The sequence below is a fragment of the Daphnia magna genome, linkage group LG2, assembly GCF_020631705.1.
Source record: "Daphnia magna isolate NIES linkage group LG2, ASM2063170v1.1, whole genome shotgun sequence".
NCBI classification, from domain to species: domain Eukaryota; kingdom Metazoa; phylum Arthropoda; class Branchiopoda; order Diplostraca; family Daphniidae; genus Daphnia; species Daphnia magna.
In genome coordinates, this window is record NC_059183.1 from 5,419,048 (window position 1) to 5,437,686 (window position 18,639).

The 18,639-nt window shown below is 39.6% G+C and overlaps 1 protein-coding gene and 1 long non-coding RNA gene across 2 annotated transcripts in view; one reads left to right on the forward strand and one right to left on the reverse strand.

Moving 5' to 3' along the window:
• LOC116915606 (glutamate receptor ionotropic, kainate 2) overlaps positions 1–18,639 on the forward strand; it is a 24,665-nt gene continuing 6,026 nt past the window's right edge. The window contains exons 1-11 of the mRNA XM_045170336.1: positions 1–900; positions 5,479–5,640; positions 12,186–12,446; positions 14,292–14,467; positions 15,661–15,714; positions 15,802–15,966; positions 16,088–16,240; positions 16,584–16,787; positions 17,634–17,727; positions 17,861–17,970; positions 18,077–18,181. Of these exons, the coding sequence (XP_045026271.1) occupies positions 657–900; positions 5,479–5,640; positions 12,186–12,446; positions 14,292–14,467; positions 15,661–15,714; positions 15,802–15,966; positions 16,088–16,240; positions 16,584–16,787; positions 17,634–17,727; positions 17,861–17,970; positions 18,077–18,181 (1,728 nt within the window). The 5' untranslated portion in view covers positions 1–656. The remainder of the gene's footprint in view (positions 901–5,478; positions 5,641–12,185; positions 12,447–14,291; positions 14,468–15,660; positions 15,715–15,801; positions 15,967–16,087; positions 16,241–16,583; positions 16,788–17,633; positions 17,728–17,860; positions 17,971–18,076; positions 18,182–18,639) is intronic.
• Positions 8,780–9,672, reverse strand: LOC116915726. The gene is made up of 2 exons (XR_004390252.2): positions 9,536–9,672; positions 8,780–9,449 (listed from the first exon to the last, which is right to left on the reverse strand). It is a non-coding gene; the product is annotated as an uncharacterized LOC116915726 (long non-coding RNA).

An 18,639-nucleotide genomic window follows, 5' to 3' on the forward strand; every position in this document is an offset into this window, starting at 1 on the left:
CCCTTATGTGTATCCCACTGCCGGATGGGTGGGATCGCTAGGAATCGTAGCCATCGGAAGCCAGTCGCTTACGGGCTGCCTCATCGATAGGAGCAGTGCTGTTTCAACTCCCGATCTTTTTTTGTTTTGTTTGGGGGGTAGTAGCTCTTAACATTTACCCTTAACATTTCCAAATGTGTTGATCTACAAGGTAGTTCCTCTTCTTTTTCCACACCCCACCCCCATATAAAATTAGATCAAAATTTGGACTGTACATATTTCCCTTTGCGCAAAAAGTTGAACAAAGTCTGGATTGTGTTGCACAGCGGCCGTTCCATTCGATCCGCGTCACTGAACTCTTAAAAAACAAACAAAAAAAAGACAATTGATGTTCCTGTTCATTGTCATTCATCGATTTGCTGACGGCCACTAAACAAAAAATAGTTTGTCTACTATTTGATCTCCAATTTGCTGCATTTTCACGTCCGTGTGCGGGGGCGTTGTTGTTCGGGACGTTCGGGAAAAGCCGGTCGTTGACGACCTTTTTTTTTTTAAATCTTTGTGCCATCAGGGCAAGTTTTTATCGCACTGTCTAAGACACGGCGATCAAAACGAGCCAGGTAAAAAAACGATCGGAGTGCGAGGCCGGGACGAGCGAACTCGATGCATTGAGCGCCATGGCCGCGGCAGCAGTGAGGAAGCGAGAAAAGTGGAAATGGCTCCTTCCGTCGACGTCGTCCGCTCAAACGACAACTAGCGGAACTCTAAAAGAAACCTTCCGGGCAGGTGATATCCGCTTGTCGCCCTATTTGGCCTCGTCTGCTCGGCCGCCGAGATGGAACAGCCGCTCTTTCACCTGCCTCTTAGCCATCGCCTTCCTCATCCAGTGCGTCTCGGCGCTTCCGCCCGTCATTCGAATAGGTACGAAAAACGGGAATTCAAAACGATTCAACAGCCAACGCAATTTCTTTTTTTTTTTCGTTTTCTTGTGCTTTCAAAATCGATAGGTAGAAGCAAAAGAAGCATTTCGATTAATCAGTATAGAAACGGTTATTAACAATTGGCCGGGGGAATTTCGTTGTTATACGATGGATTTAAGTGGCATAAACATTAAGGGACAGGAAAATGATTCTTTTTCTTTCGGGAGTTCCTTCATGGCTGGAGGCATTTTGTTGTTGTGGTTTGCCTTCTTTTATGTGCATTCTACATTGCTTCCATTACTTATAGCTTCATTATTTCTTTATTGGACATATCATTCATTTTTGTGTGTCTTTGTTTTAATCCTCCTTTCGTGTTGCGCAACATCCTTTGATTTAGTAAGGCATCCTGGTAGATAAGTTTACATTCTACCCAAGGTAATAGCGTGAAGAACAGCGATCTCTTATATCCGTTTCATATTACGTTATAACATTAAACAATCTTTTGCCCAGTTATAAAGGTTATAAGGCTGTGTTATCCATATATTTAAGGGCAACAGAAGGCATCGTTTTGTTACGAATGGAACTACTTTCAATCTATGTCCATTTTGACTTGAACGACGATGAAGTGAAATAGATTCACGATTTCAAGGAATATATATTTTTTTTAAAGAAGAAAAAAGACTGTATGTATAGGAGGAATACGGGACCAATCCGATTAGTGCTCTCCCCCCCTCAAAAGACTACCATCAAGAGCTACACAGAGAATAGCCAAAAGAAATACTTTTCATCCAATAAGGAGAGAGTATATACATGTACAATTGTACATATACAGTTCAGGTGAGTGTGGTAGACCTCTTCCAGCTGTCCAACATCTCAATTTACGAATACGAACGTGTAAAATCGAAGAAGATGGCACCAAAGTGATCGACTTGAAATGTATTTTGACCTTTTGTGCATAAAAAGCAATAAAAATAATGCGTTGGCTGGTTACAGACAACTGAGAGTGTATAGACATACGATCTATAACGCACACATAGGCTAGGTTGTGCCGTAATGTACTCAATCCTCCTCAGCTTGTAGGAAACCTTAACGCTGCTGACAGGCTACCGTGTATGTTCCTTTATGCTGTATCGTTAAGGATTATTATAATGTTGTATGCCATTCCTGAAACATAGTTGTAACCATCGCTCGGCGCATAAAAGGAACTTGATGTTTAGTTTTATAAAATGATGTAGTACGTAAGACGCGCTGGGAAAATCAGCCTTTAAGAAGACTATAAGTATAACTTTGAGTTTGCTGTGATGATTCAACGAGGAAAAATCGTGAGAGAAAGTATAAGAAAAATGCGACTATAGATGGCGGTAAAGGTTGTAACCAAGGAGATTTTAGAAACACCAGAAGCGGATGGAGCTATAGAATATTATTAGGCATACACGTTCAATGGAAGACGCGGACGCTATCATCGATAGCAGTCGGCCGCACATCATTTGCGAGCTATTCACATCGTGTACCCACGCACAAGAGTTGTGGTTCATCGAGATTGAAACGTGTCGATCTTCGACCCGCCGGGCCTCCAATGCGGAAAGAAAAAATTGGGATCGATAGAAAATAATCTATTCATCACCTCAGTTTTGTTATAGCCAACCATTGATTTCATCAAGCATCTGCATTATTATAGCTACAGTCTTCAAAGGAAAGGCTAGATTTATATAGAGACCATATATGTATGAGGAGCATAGTGTGCTGCCATCCCAAAAAGAATCAAACGCAATAAAAAAAAAAAAATCAGAAAAGGATTATTAAAAGTCTATGTCAGCAGATATGGACGTCCATGTTCCCCCCAACGTAAAGGCTCATTGGCCCAATTCGGTCTACATGTACGTAGGCTCGCTTGTACAAGGCGACTTGCTGTCAATAGTTACATGTTTAGAGCAGATATGTATATATATATGCCTCTCTATATACTGTGGCGACCCAAGCCATTGAAACGTTGTGTACGTTCAGTTGTAAGGTTACGTTATATACATCATCTTATTAGCGAGAAGCCATGGAAAAACAATGAGAACACATATTTTTTGGGGGGACAAACTCTCTCGCTAGTTACTGGGTGTGGGTTTAATAAAATTTTTTAAAAAATATGTCGTTTTTCGATTTTTGTCTGCACTATGCGCCACAACGACCGATCGAAGAACTGACGTGGCGGTACAACAGCACTGAAAAATCTGGGGATTCCCACTCCTCCCTTAAATGTAAAATGTATAGTTTTGGCCTGCACTGCTGATGTCGTTCTTTTCCTCTAAATTTGTTACGTTTTCAGCTTTTCGTTAATCTTGATTTTATTCGTATTTTTTTTAAGTTGAATTGCCTTGTTTTATAAGACCCGCCTGATGTGATCGTTGTATTCGATAAGGAAAGTCCAGTCTTCAGTTCCAGCTATACAGGTTCAAACAGACATGTTCAGTTCTACTTGTCTGATACCTGCCTAACTGTAACTAGTTAAAATGTGAGAATTCTAATACGACCAAATGACTTCATCGTTATATTAAAAGTCACTACATTTTGAAAGACATCTTTCAAATCCAGAGAAAGAACTGCGAATCGCCCAGTGTGATGTGATATATATAAATGGGCTCGTCGTGTTTAAAGCAATTCAGCGGTTACAGAGTGTACCGCATTAGAAACAAAAAAAATGAAACTGTAGTAATGGGTCTATTTTGAGTGAAAGCCAGACATTCACTTGGCACACCTTCGACTTTAATCCAATCTCTTTCCTTTTTTTTTTCTGTAAGGAGCAAAGACCTCGCTAATAGCTGAGCAGGTCACCGATCTGCCCGTTGTACTTGTTTTCGATTTACGCCATTTTTTTTTTTTTTTGTTTTGTTTTTAAATAAAAACTATTCTCAGAAAGGGAATTGTGTCAAATGACACCATATATAATGGATTTCGTAGAAAAGAAACAGTAAACTTTGATTTGGCTTGTTCGTGTAACCGTGTTACGTCATAACTATTTAGACCTACTCCACTTGGCAGCAGCGTTTGCCTTTGTTATCTCAGAATCAAGAGGTTTTTGCCACCTCAGCTAAATTTTGAATTGTCAGCAAAAGATTGAAGTTATCTCAGGAATAAACCTCCTTAATCCCCCCCCCCCAAAAAAAAAGTAATGAAGCTGCAATAAATAATTTTATATCAGAACTCATCATTCCGTTCAACAATAATAAACACGAAACAAACAAAAGAATCGTAAAAGTATATACACACAATAGCCCTCGACGAATTCATGCAAAACTTCTTGTGCACATATAGAATTCAGCAACTTTCTGTTTTCAGGCTCTTTTTGCATTTGATTGAGCACCGTCTTTTTAAGTAGATATTCAAATAAAACTTATCGCGCCGCATGCGTAAACAAAAGAGCAGAAGTTCTATCAGCAGAAACTTTACAAGGAAAATTATGCGAAATCACGTGTACACACAAGAACAAACTTCTCTTCTTCATGTAGCAACATAAAGCGGTGAATGAAAGTAAAAATCTGAGATAGTAGGGCACACGCTGCTAAAATTTTAATGCCCATCAAAATTGGAGCAAGAAAATACCCGAACTCTTCACCTTGAAGGGAAACGAGTATATTTACGTTTAAAATGGGCCGATGAGACAAGTTCTTTTTCGCTAATATCCTTGGTCATTTAAGAAAACAGCAGACAGTCACACTCGAATTGAGTACGAGGCTAAACGAGACTTTTAACTTAACTGGAATTGTAGGTTAACCCACGCTCGGATGACGCAACCGATTCTGTTCAACTGTATACATAGGCTTTTATATCACTCCATTTTACTTTGATGATCCCCATTTGATTTCTTTAAAAGACGTAGGGTATACGATTCCGCATTGGTCGTTCAGGTTGGACTACATAATGTTACCCTGGCAACGTATTTTCTTTTTAGTAATAGGTTAACGACGCGTTGTCGGCCAACTAAACGAAGCGGATCGCATTCAACATTTTTTTTTTATATGACGCCCTTTTAAAAACTGGCGATTTCTTAACTTTAGCGTTTTGTAACGACCAAGTTTTTTTTTATACGTCAATTTCTGAAGAAGTTGTTGTAAAAATCCAATTGGCGTATTAAACCCACTGGTTTTAAAACGAAAAAAATTTGATATTCAAAACTTCGTTGGCCATCTGCCTGTTATCTCAAAAACTTTCCATAGCTCATTTTTTTTCAAAAAGGGAAAAGCTAACTAAAACAAAACGAGGCTCAAAAACAGCTAGAAAAAAAAAAAAAAAAAAAGAGGACACACAGATTGATACAACTGCTCAAGTCAATCGATTCATAAATTATTCATTTGATCCATGTACGGAATAGAAGCTTCATTACAAGACAACACAAAAACTATCGACAGCGGGTGGTTGTAACCGAAGCCATATCACATTTTCACCATCTGTTTTTAGACATTTCTGTGTGTCTATTTTATTTGATTTTTTTTTTTTTTTCGCAGCAAAATGCTAATGATGTGCTTTCTTTTTCTCCACCCTTTTTACACGTGTAAATGTCAATACAACAAACAAAAAAATGGAATGACAGGTGGTATTTTCCGAGAGGACCAGAAGGATGGCAGCGCTGAATTGGCCTTCAAGTACGCCGTCTACCGGTTGAATCGTGAACGCACCATTTTACCCAACACGACGCTGGTGTACGACATCCAGTACGTGCCGAGAGACGACAGCTTTCGAACGTCCAAAAAAGGTACAATTTCTCCGTAATATCAACCCCAATTTCAATCCGCATCGCTCCACAATCCACGCCACTGTTCCATACAAAACAACAGCGATGTAAACAAATAAAAGCTAACAACAGAGAGTGACGTTAATAAGCATAGATGGAAAACATCAAACTATAACGTATATACGATCCTCTTCGGTCCTACATTACGCCAAATTTTGACATCAGATACGGCTTATGAAGTGCGCTTGTCAAAGAGAGAGAGCGGAACTCGCACGCAATTATTGGCGAAATGTGGGGGAAACATTGAAATACAAACTCCACAGCTCGTCGATCCCATGACGAATGACATTTCCCCGAGTTCTCTTTCTTCGTTTCTGTGCCTATATTATAATAACTTATGCTGTTCCATTTGGCGAAAATAATGCACTTTACGCTCGGTGAAATCGTGTGGGTTAAAAAGCAGGAATTAAAAAAAAAAAAGGATAAGCCAATGACGTGTGCGTGCCCGGCAAATTTCTCTTTGCGATCATTTCATTCAAATTTTTGTATATAGCCATTTTTGCTTTTTTAAAGCATATTACGTAAAGCGGCAACGTAAAAAAAAAATTAAATTTCTCCGGCCATTCATCTCTACTGTCCTATCGTGGCTCGTTTAAAACGCCGTCTGACAAAAACGAAAGAGAAAGGAACAAATATAAATGTCTGGAAAAAGGAAATTGTCTTTCTTTGTTACACCAGTGGCCAAGAACTAATTTGCATAAATACTATAGTCACGTTCAGTCTTCGTCTCCACACCTATTTTCTCTATTGACATAAAAAAAAAGCAGTCGGGGATTTACCTCGAAAAAATGTTCTTTCAACGGCCATTGCTTGACCATTGCTTAAAAGCACATGTGTAGCCATGAACGATTCTCTTACGATTTTTTTTTTAATGAATGCGTTGATTGTCGCTCTCTCTCTCTCTCTCTTTGAGTTTTGCCATGTCTGTGTCGTGTTTGGCTTTATCTTCTCCAGGTAGCCAATAGAAAACAAGGCCTACACAGACACACTAAAGAGACACAATCGAAAGCGCGGGACATGTCAAACCGTTTGTTTCCCTTCTCTTTCGGTCAAACAAAAGGTTCGTTCACGGTGATCACAATATTGAGAAAAAAAATGCCAAATAAAAAAAGGGGGACACTGCATATTTTTTTTTTTTTTTTGCAATAAGTTATTAAGTTTAGAGCTATACCGTTATGTACTGTAACGTATATATCCGTCACAATCAATCAAAATAGAAATTTTCCTTTTTTTTGTACAGTATCTCGAAAAAAGAAATTTTTTGAAGGGAGATTTGCATACCGAGAAGGCCCTGTTGAATCGGACCGGAAATGCATGATTGCCAAAAAAATAAATAAATACATGAAATCTGAATAACATTTCATTTCCTTCTTATATATGGTCTCCTTGAAACGCAGCGCCATCATATCCAGTAGTGAAAATAAAACATTTTCCTCAACAATATGCGACACGGATCGTCTGAATTCTTTGAAATCCTTCAAATAGCTATTATAATAGACTCCCATTTATTTACTATCAACAGTCACCTTTCGTCCGGCATCGCTAATGACAGCTATATATACGTGATATATATAAGCTCTCATATATAGATTGTCCATCATTCAATTCCTCACGTGTTTGCGTATAGTCAACGATTCATCAGCGAAAAAAATTGTTACAAGATTCAAACTGAATATAGCCAGGGACTTTACAGCAGCGGGATATACATAATTAATTAAACGAATCTCACGACCCTCCCGTCCAGTCATGTGAACGTGGTTAATGACTGCACAAATTCATGAAACAGGAAGAGGCAAAAGAAAAAGAAATGATAATAAATGAATATTTAATCCTTATATATAGACACGGGTGCGATCCTGTAGCGTGAAAGTATAGTCACGATATTTAAGCAAGAAATATAATGATGATTGCCCGAACGGAGGGCTAAAAGAGAGTCTATAGAGAAACTAGCTATATATGACACTCTCTTCTTTCTCTGCTGTCCAAACTACTCCGTACATTGAATGTGAGTGATGGAACGCCAACGGCATCATGCCCGAAAAAAAAAAAATTAGAATCCGAACGACGAGGAGAAAACAGAGAAAGGTGTGTGCCATAAATTAGGCAACCAGCAAAAGTCTCGTTCGCTATTCGAATAATACGGAGAACCATGTGGGTGTCTCTACCTATACAAGGGATCAAAGTTAGTTGGCTTCCCTTTTTTTTTTTTAGGTCATGACGATCCATACCCTTTTGAATGCCCATCCGTAAAAATGAAAAAAAAAAGTTGTTCATTTTCTGTTTTGCATATTAAATGGCTGTTATGCTACAACATTCGTTTATATTTCTAAATTTTTATTACGTTTTTTTTTGTATCATCTATTCTTCTGCAAAATGATCAAAGGGCTAAATCGATCCTTAAACATACTATCCGTAAATTACAGCATTGCATTTGCATATATAGCCCAGGTGTTTCCCGTTTGTATTTATTGGCATCAGTTTGCCTCCAGTCCGTGTGATGCCTACGTTTATATGTCCTGGTGTTGTGTTAACAGCATCGGAAAAGAAAGACGCTTTCACAAACTGTTTCTTTACAGTTTGTATATATGTAGCACTATAGACACTGTGACTGAAAGGACCGCACTATACGGAATCGTTTGTGGAAGTCCATGTTTAATTTTAATTTTTCTTTCTCTCGCCAAAAGGCCACAAATCACTTCGCGTTAAAAAAATAATAATAATACTCCAGATTTCAAAAAAAAAGAAAGAAATCTTTTATCGACTGGCCGTGTTCCACCCTAGGGCCAGCCTCAAAGCGACAAACAAAAATGAATATCCCATTGATGCACAATTTTATACTTAAACCATTTCGGCTCTCCTTTTCCTCTTTTTGCGGCCTTTCACTCGAATACCAAATGGTGTGTGTCTGGAGAGTATACAGCAGTAAAAATAGTCATCTGTCGAGAGAGCCACCACTTTCTCCAATCATCACGAAGTAGAAAAGTGAGAGGCAGCACATACACAACGCACGTATGTCATCATTCTCACGCTCTCCGCTCGCAGCCTTTTTTTTTCCTCCACATTTTCTAGGATCTTTAAGAAGTAAATCATCAGACGGCAATAAGAAAAATAAATAAATGTTTATTCATTCTATAACGTACATATCTATATAATAATCGTCATTCCTTCGTCTATATACTTTCTCGGCGTGTTGGGCTTCTTATAATTCCTTTGATTAATCAATAGACGCATCTCAATGTGAGGATGAAAAGAAGAAGGGGCTAAGAAGATAAAGGATCTAGCCAAATATTCATCCAGCGTTTTTTAAAAATCATTATCACACGTTTCTAAAGAGCTGAAGTGAACTCAAAATGTCGATGATGTCGGCCAAAACGGTATATAGCCATATGTTTAATATACGCTAATACTGCAAACATCTCACTCCACACTTAACTGAACGCTGTCACGCACGATATTTCTTTAGTGCGTTCTTTTTTTTTTCTTTTTATCCGGACGATATTGGAAACAAGTAAATCCAGTATGTCCTTGATAGCGAACGAGAGTGCAAGACATCAGGACATGTCGGATAATCGAAAAACGAAATTGTCAATCGGCCATAAGACTCTGTAAACAAACGAGAAAGAGATGTGTCGACAAACACAGAAACAAAGACATTTCTTTCTTTCGCATTAAATCCCTTTTTTTTTTTTTTTTGTTACGTCTCGATGTTCTTTGTCCACTCCGATTCCGATAGCCGCGTCGTAGATGTTCTTATTCTTCTCGGCCTGTATCTATAAAACGTGTCAAGAAACAGAATAGAAAGAGGCAGTGTATATAACATTTTGTTTTTCTGTTTAAAATAAAAAAATGTTTCTACCCTGTCACACAACGAAAGGTCCATAGACGCACGTAGTCCTCAACAAAATCCCGGAATCATAAAAAAAAATTAAAAAAAATAAAGGGAAAACAGATCAGGTCCCGGATTCATCGGCCCTGAGAGACGATGGGACCTTTTATCGGGGAAACTGGACACAAGTCCGAGTCAATTCTCTTCTTTGTTTTGTTTTTTTCGATTGAGGGACTCTCACGAACACGCCTGCACGTAGCCACATTCACCTTAAATAAAAAAAAAAAAAATCTTATTTAATGATATTATAGGGCAACAACTTTCTCTTTTCTTTTTCAGATATTTTGATCCGTTTCTTCCTTCTTTTTATTATTTTTTTTAACGTGATATTCTTTTCCGTTACACGACCACTTGATTTTTTTTTACATCCATCGTTCGTTCGCATTTTTTTTTTTTTTTTAACGCTAGTGTCTTAAAATGTGTGTGTGTGTGTGGAGATCAGATTGGATCCTTGAAAGCGGCGCCACACTCTGCGTTCCAGAGACAATCAAATGTATCGTTGCGCAGTGGATCCCCAAAAATTGTCTACGCTTGAGCACGCACGCCCACCCATCACGCAAAACTCGTTCGTTGGGGGTTGTATAGAATCAGGTGGGGGGGGATAGTATAAAGTCCGCACCCCATTTCGTCATTTATTTCCACGGCTGAGAAGCTACAAATTATAAGAAAGCATTAATTATACACAAAATTTGTTGTTTTTTTGTTGTTTTTTTTTCAAAGATGAACGAAGTGACAAAGTTGATTAACGGCCTTTTTTTGTGTGCAGGCTTTGGTGCCTGTCGCTTTAATGAGAGCTATTACGTCATTCATTCTTTATTCTATTTCCGCTTTTTTGTTTTCTTTCTTGGAATTCTTAATGAAGATGTCTAAGCTGTAACAAAGCCAGACTTGATGGCGATATGCACCAGGCGATGCTATAAATACGCGATTTTAATATTAAAAAGGGAGGAGGGGAGACGAATAAAAATATATGAAAGGCAGACTGGCAACAGAGCTTTTGTTTGACCCAATATTTTTGGTGCTATTCATCTAACAACGCCACCAAATAAATAATCGCATGCATTTTATTTGATATGCTTATAATATAAGAACAAAATTCATTGAAACAGATCGATTTTACATAAGAGCTAGTACATAAGGTCGAAAAGCCAATAAAAGCGAAAGGCTAATTCGTATATATGAGAGATGATTGATCTGACGCATTGCGACCGGCAGAGATCACTTTCCATTGACATGCAATGGCTCGTACAGTCCGTGTAACAATTGAGGAGGGCGTGAATGGATGCGACCAAGTGAACGAATCCTTGTGCAATATCGGCGAAAATGATGTGCCACGCTGTTTTCATAGAAGATGTGATGACCCTCTTTTTGACCGAATAAAACGGAAGCGTGGCACAACAATGGCCGTGTATAAAGCACCTTGAACGCCATAAATCGCCTATATAAATATAGTTATTCGCCGCATGCCAGTCAGACAAGTTTCTTTGATTCAACATCCAGCCGGAAAGATGATGTATATAACAGAGAAATAGCGCGCAATTCTGCAGTTAATGAAGATAAAAAGAACTTTTCGATAGTAACTTTTGCCTATCGACCCTGGACACTTTGCAATGACAAATCTCAGTTTTGTGAGAAGAGAAAAAAGATGATCGGTGTTCCATTGTGAGACGTCAATAAGGATCAAGAAACTCCTTTCTATGCAAGGGTTCTCTGTATACGATAGGACATCGAAAGGAAGGAAATGAAGAGGAAAGCACGGGCACGTAACGAAGAATAAAAACGGAGAATGAACGGAGGGACACAAAGATCTGATATACGTTTACTCGTCATCGATCATAAAAAGAAACGGATACGATCGTGAACTTTGACAATGGCCCGTTTTTTTTTAAAGGCCACAGTTGTACGATAAGTTCAGCTCAAGAAGGACAAGAAAAGATGAGGTAGAAAAATTAAAGAACTGGTGGCCTTGTTTCTAATGATGGCAATACGAATTTTCTAAGCTCATTATTGAAGAAGAAACTCTCTCATCACATAGCGTCTAGTTTAAACTTGGTGACCTCCAAACTATTCGTCACTTTCACGAGCCAAGGCCGGCTGATGGTCAGCCCCCAGAACATTCAGAAGTTCTTTCTTTTTGACGGTGCTTCCAAACATTTTAATTGCGTCGACAACCTTGAGGATGGCCACTTGATTTCTCTTTTATTTTCAAGCATCATCAACCTTGTTTTTAACAACAAAAAAAAGAAATTGAGAAATAGTTGTGTAGATTTCGGTCGAATGGATGGCCCAAATTGTCTATGTAACAAGATCGAAACGCTATATGATTATTGATGCGTTCAAAAAGGGCGTGAAAACCTTGAACGCACGTGGAGTAGATCTTGATTTCATGATAATAATACACACCTCAGGTATTACACGTTCCGCTCTACATATCATATACCCGCATGTTTTCATGGCGATGTTAATGAACTGTTTCACTAGATCAAGGTGAAACCCAATTTTCATGTTTCATCGATAAATAAATATGGCTATTAAGTCCCTGATTTTTTATACTGATGAATAATTTAATTTCATATATTAACATAAATATATACATATATTTTTTTTAAATTGATGATAGCGTGCAAGCAGATTGATTTTGGAGTGCAGGCCATTTTCGGGCCATCGGACCCAGTTTTGGGACCTCACGTCCAGTCAATTTGCGACGCGCTTGACATTCCGCACCTAGAGACTCGACTGGACCTGGCGTCACGGACTAGCGCGCGGAGCGAACTCTCCATTAATTTGCATCCGTCGCAAGAGGTGCTCAACGCAGCCTACAAGGACTTGATGCGCTTCCTCAACTGGACCAAAGTCGCCATCATTTATGAAGACGAAGGAGGTAAAAAGCCCGCTGTCTGATGACTGTGTGCAAAGTATAAAGCGTCCCTATACATTTAGACTAGATAACTTTTATTCCAGTAAAAATAGTCACACGATATGCTGGGTCTCTTCCATCACTAACGTCCAGGCAACATATAGCCGATAATAAGTATTGATTTGCGCACAGCACCCTGCGACTCAAGCCTCTGTCTATACACATCGGTACGAGTTTCAAGAAAATCCTATTTGACGTGTACTCTCTCCTTTTTTTTTTAATTCAATAAAAAAAAAATAAAAAAGAGAGTCACGTCAACTTGCGCCATATTGTTTTGCCCCGCTTTATTTGTTTTTTTCCGGCTTTTGTTCGTACGAAAAGGTGCCCTTTCAGTTCTTTTGATGAAAAAAAAAGGGGGGGGGGCAGCCCGAGATGACGAACAAGTTTCCATAGTCGCAATCGGCGACAACTGGCCGACATTGCGCCATTTTTTTTTGTCGTTGTCAAAAGACCATATGCGACAGAAAAGTCGGACAAATGCGGTCCGAAAATCTGGTGGTGGGGGATAAATAATAGTCACTGCAGATATTGCCTTTCAAAAGTAAAAATAAATAAAATATAGTAGCTGTTATGATGGAGAGAGTTCGATGTGAAATTTGCCAAATGTTCGCCAGCACTTAACTCAAAGTCCCGATTCATTGCCTACCAATAATAATAGGGCTATACAATAACACATCTGGCATGGCGCCAAGAAAAAAAGAGTCGGATCTCCAGCTAATCATTTTTTTTATTTTATTTATTTATTTTCTTAAATATATATTTTTTTTGGTTGGGATTTTTTTTTTTTAAGGGCTGCTCGTCTGCTCGTAATGCACTTTGTTGCGTTACGTTTATTACGTGTTTTTCGTCTAGCTTTTTTTTTTTTCGTGACTTCCTTATATATCGAAGGCGTACGATAGAATGAGGTGGCTACCGATATCGCATAAATCCGATGAAAAAAAAAAAAAAGGGAGGGCCGGAGAGCCGTGAAATATCCGGTGCCGCAGGCGATATAATATTACTATAGGCATATCTCTCTCTCTATATATAATTCCGATCGAATTGTGCTGTTTTCTCTCTCTCTCTCTCATCCAGATCCTTTCATGCTTTGGCGAGCTTCCGGCTAAACGGGAAGGAAGACAAAAAAAAAATCATTTTCTTTCTAGCTGATGTTACTATATAGAGTATATATTTAGATTTATGTATAACAGCAAAAGCGATATGAGATTTCTCTGTGCTCGGTGTGCTCTTTGCTATATATACTCGCTCCCAACCCTGTTTCCTTTATTGGATATACAGAAAGAACGGCTATCATCATCTTTCATGTGGGTCTATTTACTCCCTTTTTCTTTTTTACTTATACTGTCTAGGCACAGTATATATCTTCACATACGTTTGCTTCACTTTGTTTCTCAATCCATTTCTTTCCGATAGAATCCAAAAGGGAAATAGAAAAAGGAAAAGGCAGTTTTATTTTATTTACTCTGGGCCTGGATCGACGGGGGGAATGTGTTGCGGCATCACTCCACCGCCATTCACATACGTGAAGTGTGTAGCCGTCGCTTAATATAATACAACAAGCAAATAGAGAAGCGCGCGGCCAAAAATGAAACGAAAATATGTTGATCCAATTTTTTTTTCACGATGGATCAACAGTTGCCTCCAACTCCTTTTTTTTTTCTTGGCGAAACTGTCTGCATTGAACTCAATTGTTTCGTTCCCCAAGTGTTTCTTATTCATATAGACGTCGTCAGCCATTGCCTATTTGAAAAGAATAACTCAAACTGCAACATTTGTTTGGCATTCTCCTTTTGTTGTGTCTTGCGTCAGGTTTGTTACGACTGCAGGACTTGGTTCGGTCGCCGCCCACCAGCAAAATGGAGGTGCACATTCGACAAGGCACGGTGAACACTTATCGCCAAGTGCTACGCGAGATCAAGCAACGAGACATCAACAACATTATCGTCGACACGCGGACAGAGCACGTCCACACTTTCTTCCGAGCCGTAAGTTGTTCCACACACCAAACAAAACGCTCCGCCGAGAAAGTCCGTTCATTTGTTATACTCACGACGTCCTTTCGTCGCCTAAACATAAAAAAAAAAAGAAGGGGGGAATCCGTTCATGGAACACTACATCTTCGACTATTATACAAGCCGATGGAGATCGAAGACCCACAAATCAGTAAAGTTCCCTATTCGATTGTGGCGACACCATAAGATGGGGGGGGACTATATATAGCAGATGATTGTAATACCAATGTGCGTTTATTCTTCTGCTCTCCGGCGAACCTCACAAGAAAGAAACAAAAAAAAAAGCGGCGACATAAATCTGTTTGTAACGACATTTGTCCACCCTCTCTCGGCTTGCTAGAGGCATCTTTCACATCTTTGCTGTGTGCGTGTGTGTGTGGGGGCAGGGGGAGGTCGAAGAACACCAGCAGTTATGGATGTTACCAACGCCCTTTGTTCCACGACTGTTTTTTTCTCCAGTTTGGGGGGAGGTTTCCGGCACAAGTGACGGCCACACGACCGCCACACCGACGATTTTTTTGTTTTTTTGTTGTTTTTTTACGACGCCCTCGGCCAAGACCCGAATCACGTGAACGCGAGCCAAATTATCAAAGGAAAGGGGACGTGTTCTTTTTTGTTATAAAGTTTTGGGGGAGATGTCGAGTATCTCCTTGACGCCTATTTCTTTCCTTGCGTGAGAAAAAGAAAGGAGAGAGAGAGAAAGCGGGAAATATGAAAAACGACTAGAGACCGTCAACGTGCACATTCTTGACTTTACGACGGCGCTAATAGCCCAACGTAGATTTGTACGGTCTTTTCTTTCCACGCCGTATATATATATACACACATGCGCTTCACCATCCACCTAAACTGGGAAAGGGGGAACACGGCCATCAACAACTTCATAATAAATGAATAAATCTGCGCATAGACGCTGTGCTCCAACGGCTTGACTCTCAATTTTGCACGACAAAAAGACCTTCCTCCTCGCCAAATATGTTAATAAAAGAACCCGACAGTGATATATGCTGCATAAATATGTAAATGACACACCATTGCGATTCATCGTTGTTCTTCTGTTTCTTTCTTTCTTTTGTTTTTGTTTTTTTTTCGATTTTCATAATGATGACTACGTGTGCGCTTGGACATTGAAACACACAATTTGTGGCCCAACTTGTTCACGCCAGATCTTACAACTACAAATGAACGATTATCAGTATCACTACCTCTTCGCCTCACCGGTAATCGAACAATGTTAACGTCATTGTTTGTTTTATTTTCAATTGCCATCAATTTCGTTTTTTCTTCGTGTGACTTTCTTTTCAAAGGATTTGGAAACGTTCGATTTGGAAGATTTCAAATACAATTTTGTCAACATTTCGGCGTTTCGCATCGTCGATGCCGACAGCAATTTCACACGTAATCAGCTGAGAGACATGGAGAAATTCCAGCCAGTCGGCCAGAGTATTCTCAATAAATCAAACATCATTCAGGTGTGCCATTCTTTATATTCTTCCACTTAAATCATTTCACAGCTAACTTTTACTTGTCGCCATTCTTTTCGTTTTGTTTTTGTGCCTTTTGGTCACACTCCTGGTCGATGTACATGAACAGGCAGAACCAGCTCTGGTCTACGACAGCGTGATGGCGCTAGCTCACGGCCTGGCCGCCCTGGATCGAGGCACAGCTCTTCGGCTGGCCAACCTCTCGTGCGATATCGAGCAGCCGTGGAATGACGGATCGTCGCTCTTCAATTACATCAACACGGTAGCAGCTAATATGAAAACATGTCGCTATTCCTTTTTGAGACATAAACACGGGCACACGGTATACAAATACAGGGAAAATAGATGGATTGTTGCAACGCAGATTGCTATAGTATAGCCTTTGATTTATACCGTTTGATCTATACATCAGCGTGTGCTCGTGTCTGTGTAGTGCTTACTGATAAGGTAGCTGGAACATTTCTTATTTATGGCTATAGGTTTCTATTGGGGGGGGCAGGCAATGAATAGCTTAGCATTAGTCTTGTCCCTCCTTATATTTTGTTTGGTAATTAATTGCTCCCTGATGTATTGAACGACAATCAACGCTTCACCGGAAATAATAGGTGGAATTCGTCGGGCTGACGGGCCCCGTCCGTTTCAAAGAAGGACGTCGCTCTAATGTCACGCTGGACCTGCTCAAGTTGAAGCGTGAGAACCTTACCAAAGTTGGCGAGTGGAACGCCGAGATGGGACTCAACATTACAGACCCGGTGGCCTTTTACGAAGGCAGCACACCCAACATCACTCTTATCGTCATGACTAACGAGGTATGTAGACTATACACATCGTTTGAACGCGTTGATCCGTTTTCGCCCTAATACGTTCACGCACATTTCATTCGCCCCCATAAAGGGTGTTAGCTTATCATCCTTATAGACAATTGGCTGGTTTTATTCATTAAGAAAAACATGTTAAAAGAGCATCGACGAATGGATTACATCCATTAGGAAAGGCCTTTTTCTATAATTGGCCCGATGTCTTTGAATCACCTGTAGACGCGTTCCAATTCGGCCGAGCGAAACAAATGGGAATGACGTTGATCTTTGTTTGTATATGACGAACGGATCATGTCCCTTTTCTCTTAGGGAGTTAAGTTGCTCTTCATTTCCTTTAGGGAGTAAAGGGAGAAAGCTCAGCTGCGTCAGGAACAAAGAGAATCACGCGAAGAGAAATCTTAATTACAGATCGTTTTGCGTTCCCCTTTCTTTCCTTAACTCTCACTTTGTGTAGATATACGTAGGTTTCTCTTCTCACATGCCTATTGGAGGGAACTTGAATTTGATGCGATTAAGATCCTTGGGGTTTAAATCGATCAACGCAACAAAAAAAAAAGGGAATAAAGGGGGAAAATGTTCTTGTTTGTTTTGCTCGATCATGTGTCTAACAAAGAAAAAATAAAGTTTCAATGCTCCCATTGTGCACTCTTTAATGGTCGTTCGCTCCGATGGAGTTGAAACCGTCATCAGCAAACGATTGATATATATTTTTTTTAATCTTTTTTAAGGCTCGGCCTGTGTTGCGGAATAGCGTCTCGGTTGATCTAATGCTTTCTTCTTTTCTTTTTTTTTTCTTTTGAAACTCTTTGTGTTTGCCGGATTGATGCGTTACATCAGGAAATGCCGTACGTGATGCGCCGATCGGAACGTAATTTGACCGGTAACGACCGCTATGAAGGATTCAGCATTGACCTACTTAAAGCCATCGCGGGTAATGAGTTTTGCGTATCTATTTTGATTGCCATCCCAATTCGCAATGATTTACACACGACTTGATCCGAACAACAAACAGATTTCATCACAAGGAAAATTCCTGTATTTTTTGAATTATTATTATTTTCCAGGAATGGTCGGTTTCAATTACGTCATCGAAATGGCCCCCGACAAAAAGTATGGAGCTCCCGATCCCGAAACGGGAGAATGGAACGGCGTTGTCCGTCAGATTCTCGAGAAGGTGCCCCACTCGTTTGAATGCATTCCACGTTCAATTGTTTTGACGCTGCCAATAATTGCGGCCACGTTCGAATTTTCAAAAGTAATGACGCAAATTCCAATTGCAGAAAGCTGATTTGGCCGTCGGATCGATGACAATCAACTACGCTCGAGAGATGGTGATTGACTTTACCAAGCCGTTTATGAACCTTGGCATAAGCATCTTGTTTAAGGTCGGTTTATCCTTCCATTTTTCTTTTACGATCAAAATACGTTTTTTTTTTTTTCATTTTTAAAGCCCCGTCAATTGATACTTTGACGACATCATTTTCGATTTCACAACTAAGAAAGTAGCGTCGTTTCCCAGGGTTTGCGAGCCATCACTCGTCTCTATTTCTCAATTTTTTTACTAGCAATCATAAAAAAAAAACGGTTTAGCAAACCTATCGACATTTCAGCGTCTAGCTATCGACACAAAAAATCTTAGTAGCTAGTCGTCTGAGTAATATACGTCAATAAAACGAATAGGGCAGAGTATTTGCTTCGTGAACGGTCCGAAGACAATCAATAGGGAAAGGAGAAACAAGAAAACCTGCCGCTGATGTCATCCGTTTTCATAGTGACATTTGAATATTTCGGCCTGTCTTTTGATTGCTGGATGGCCTTCGCACTGTAGAGCTCGTAAACATGA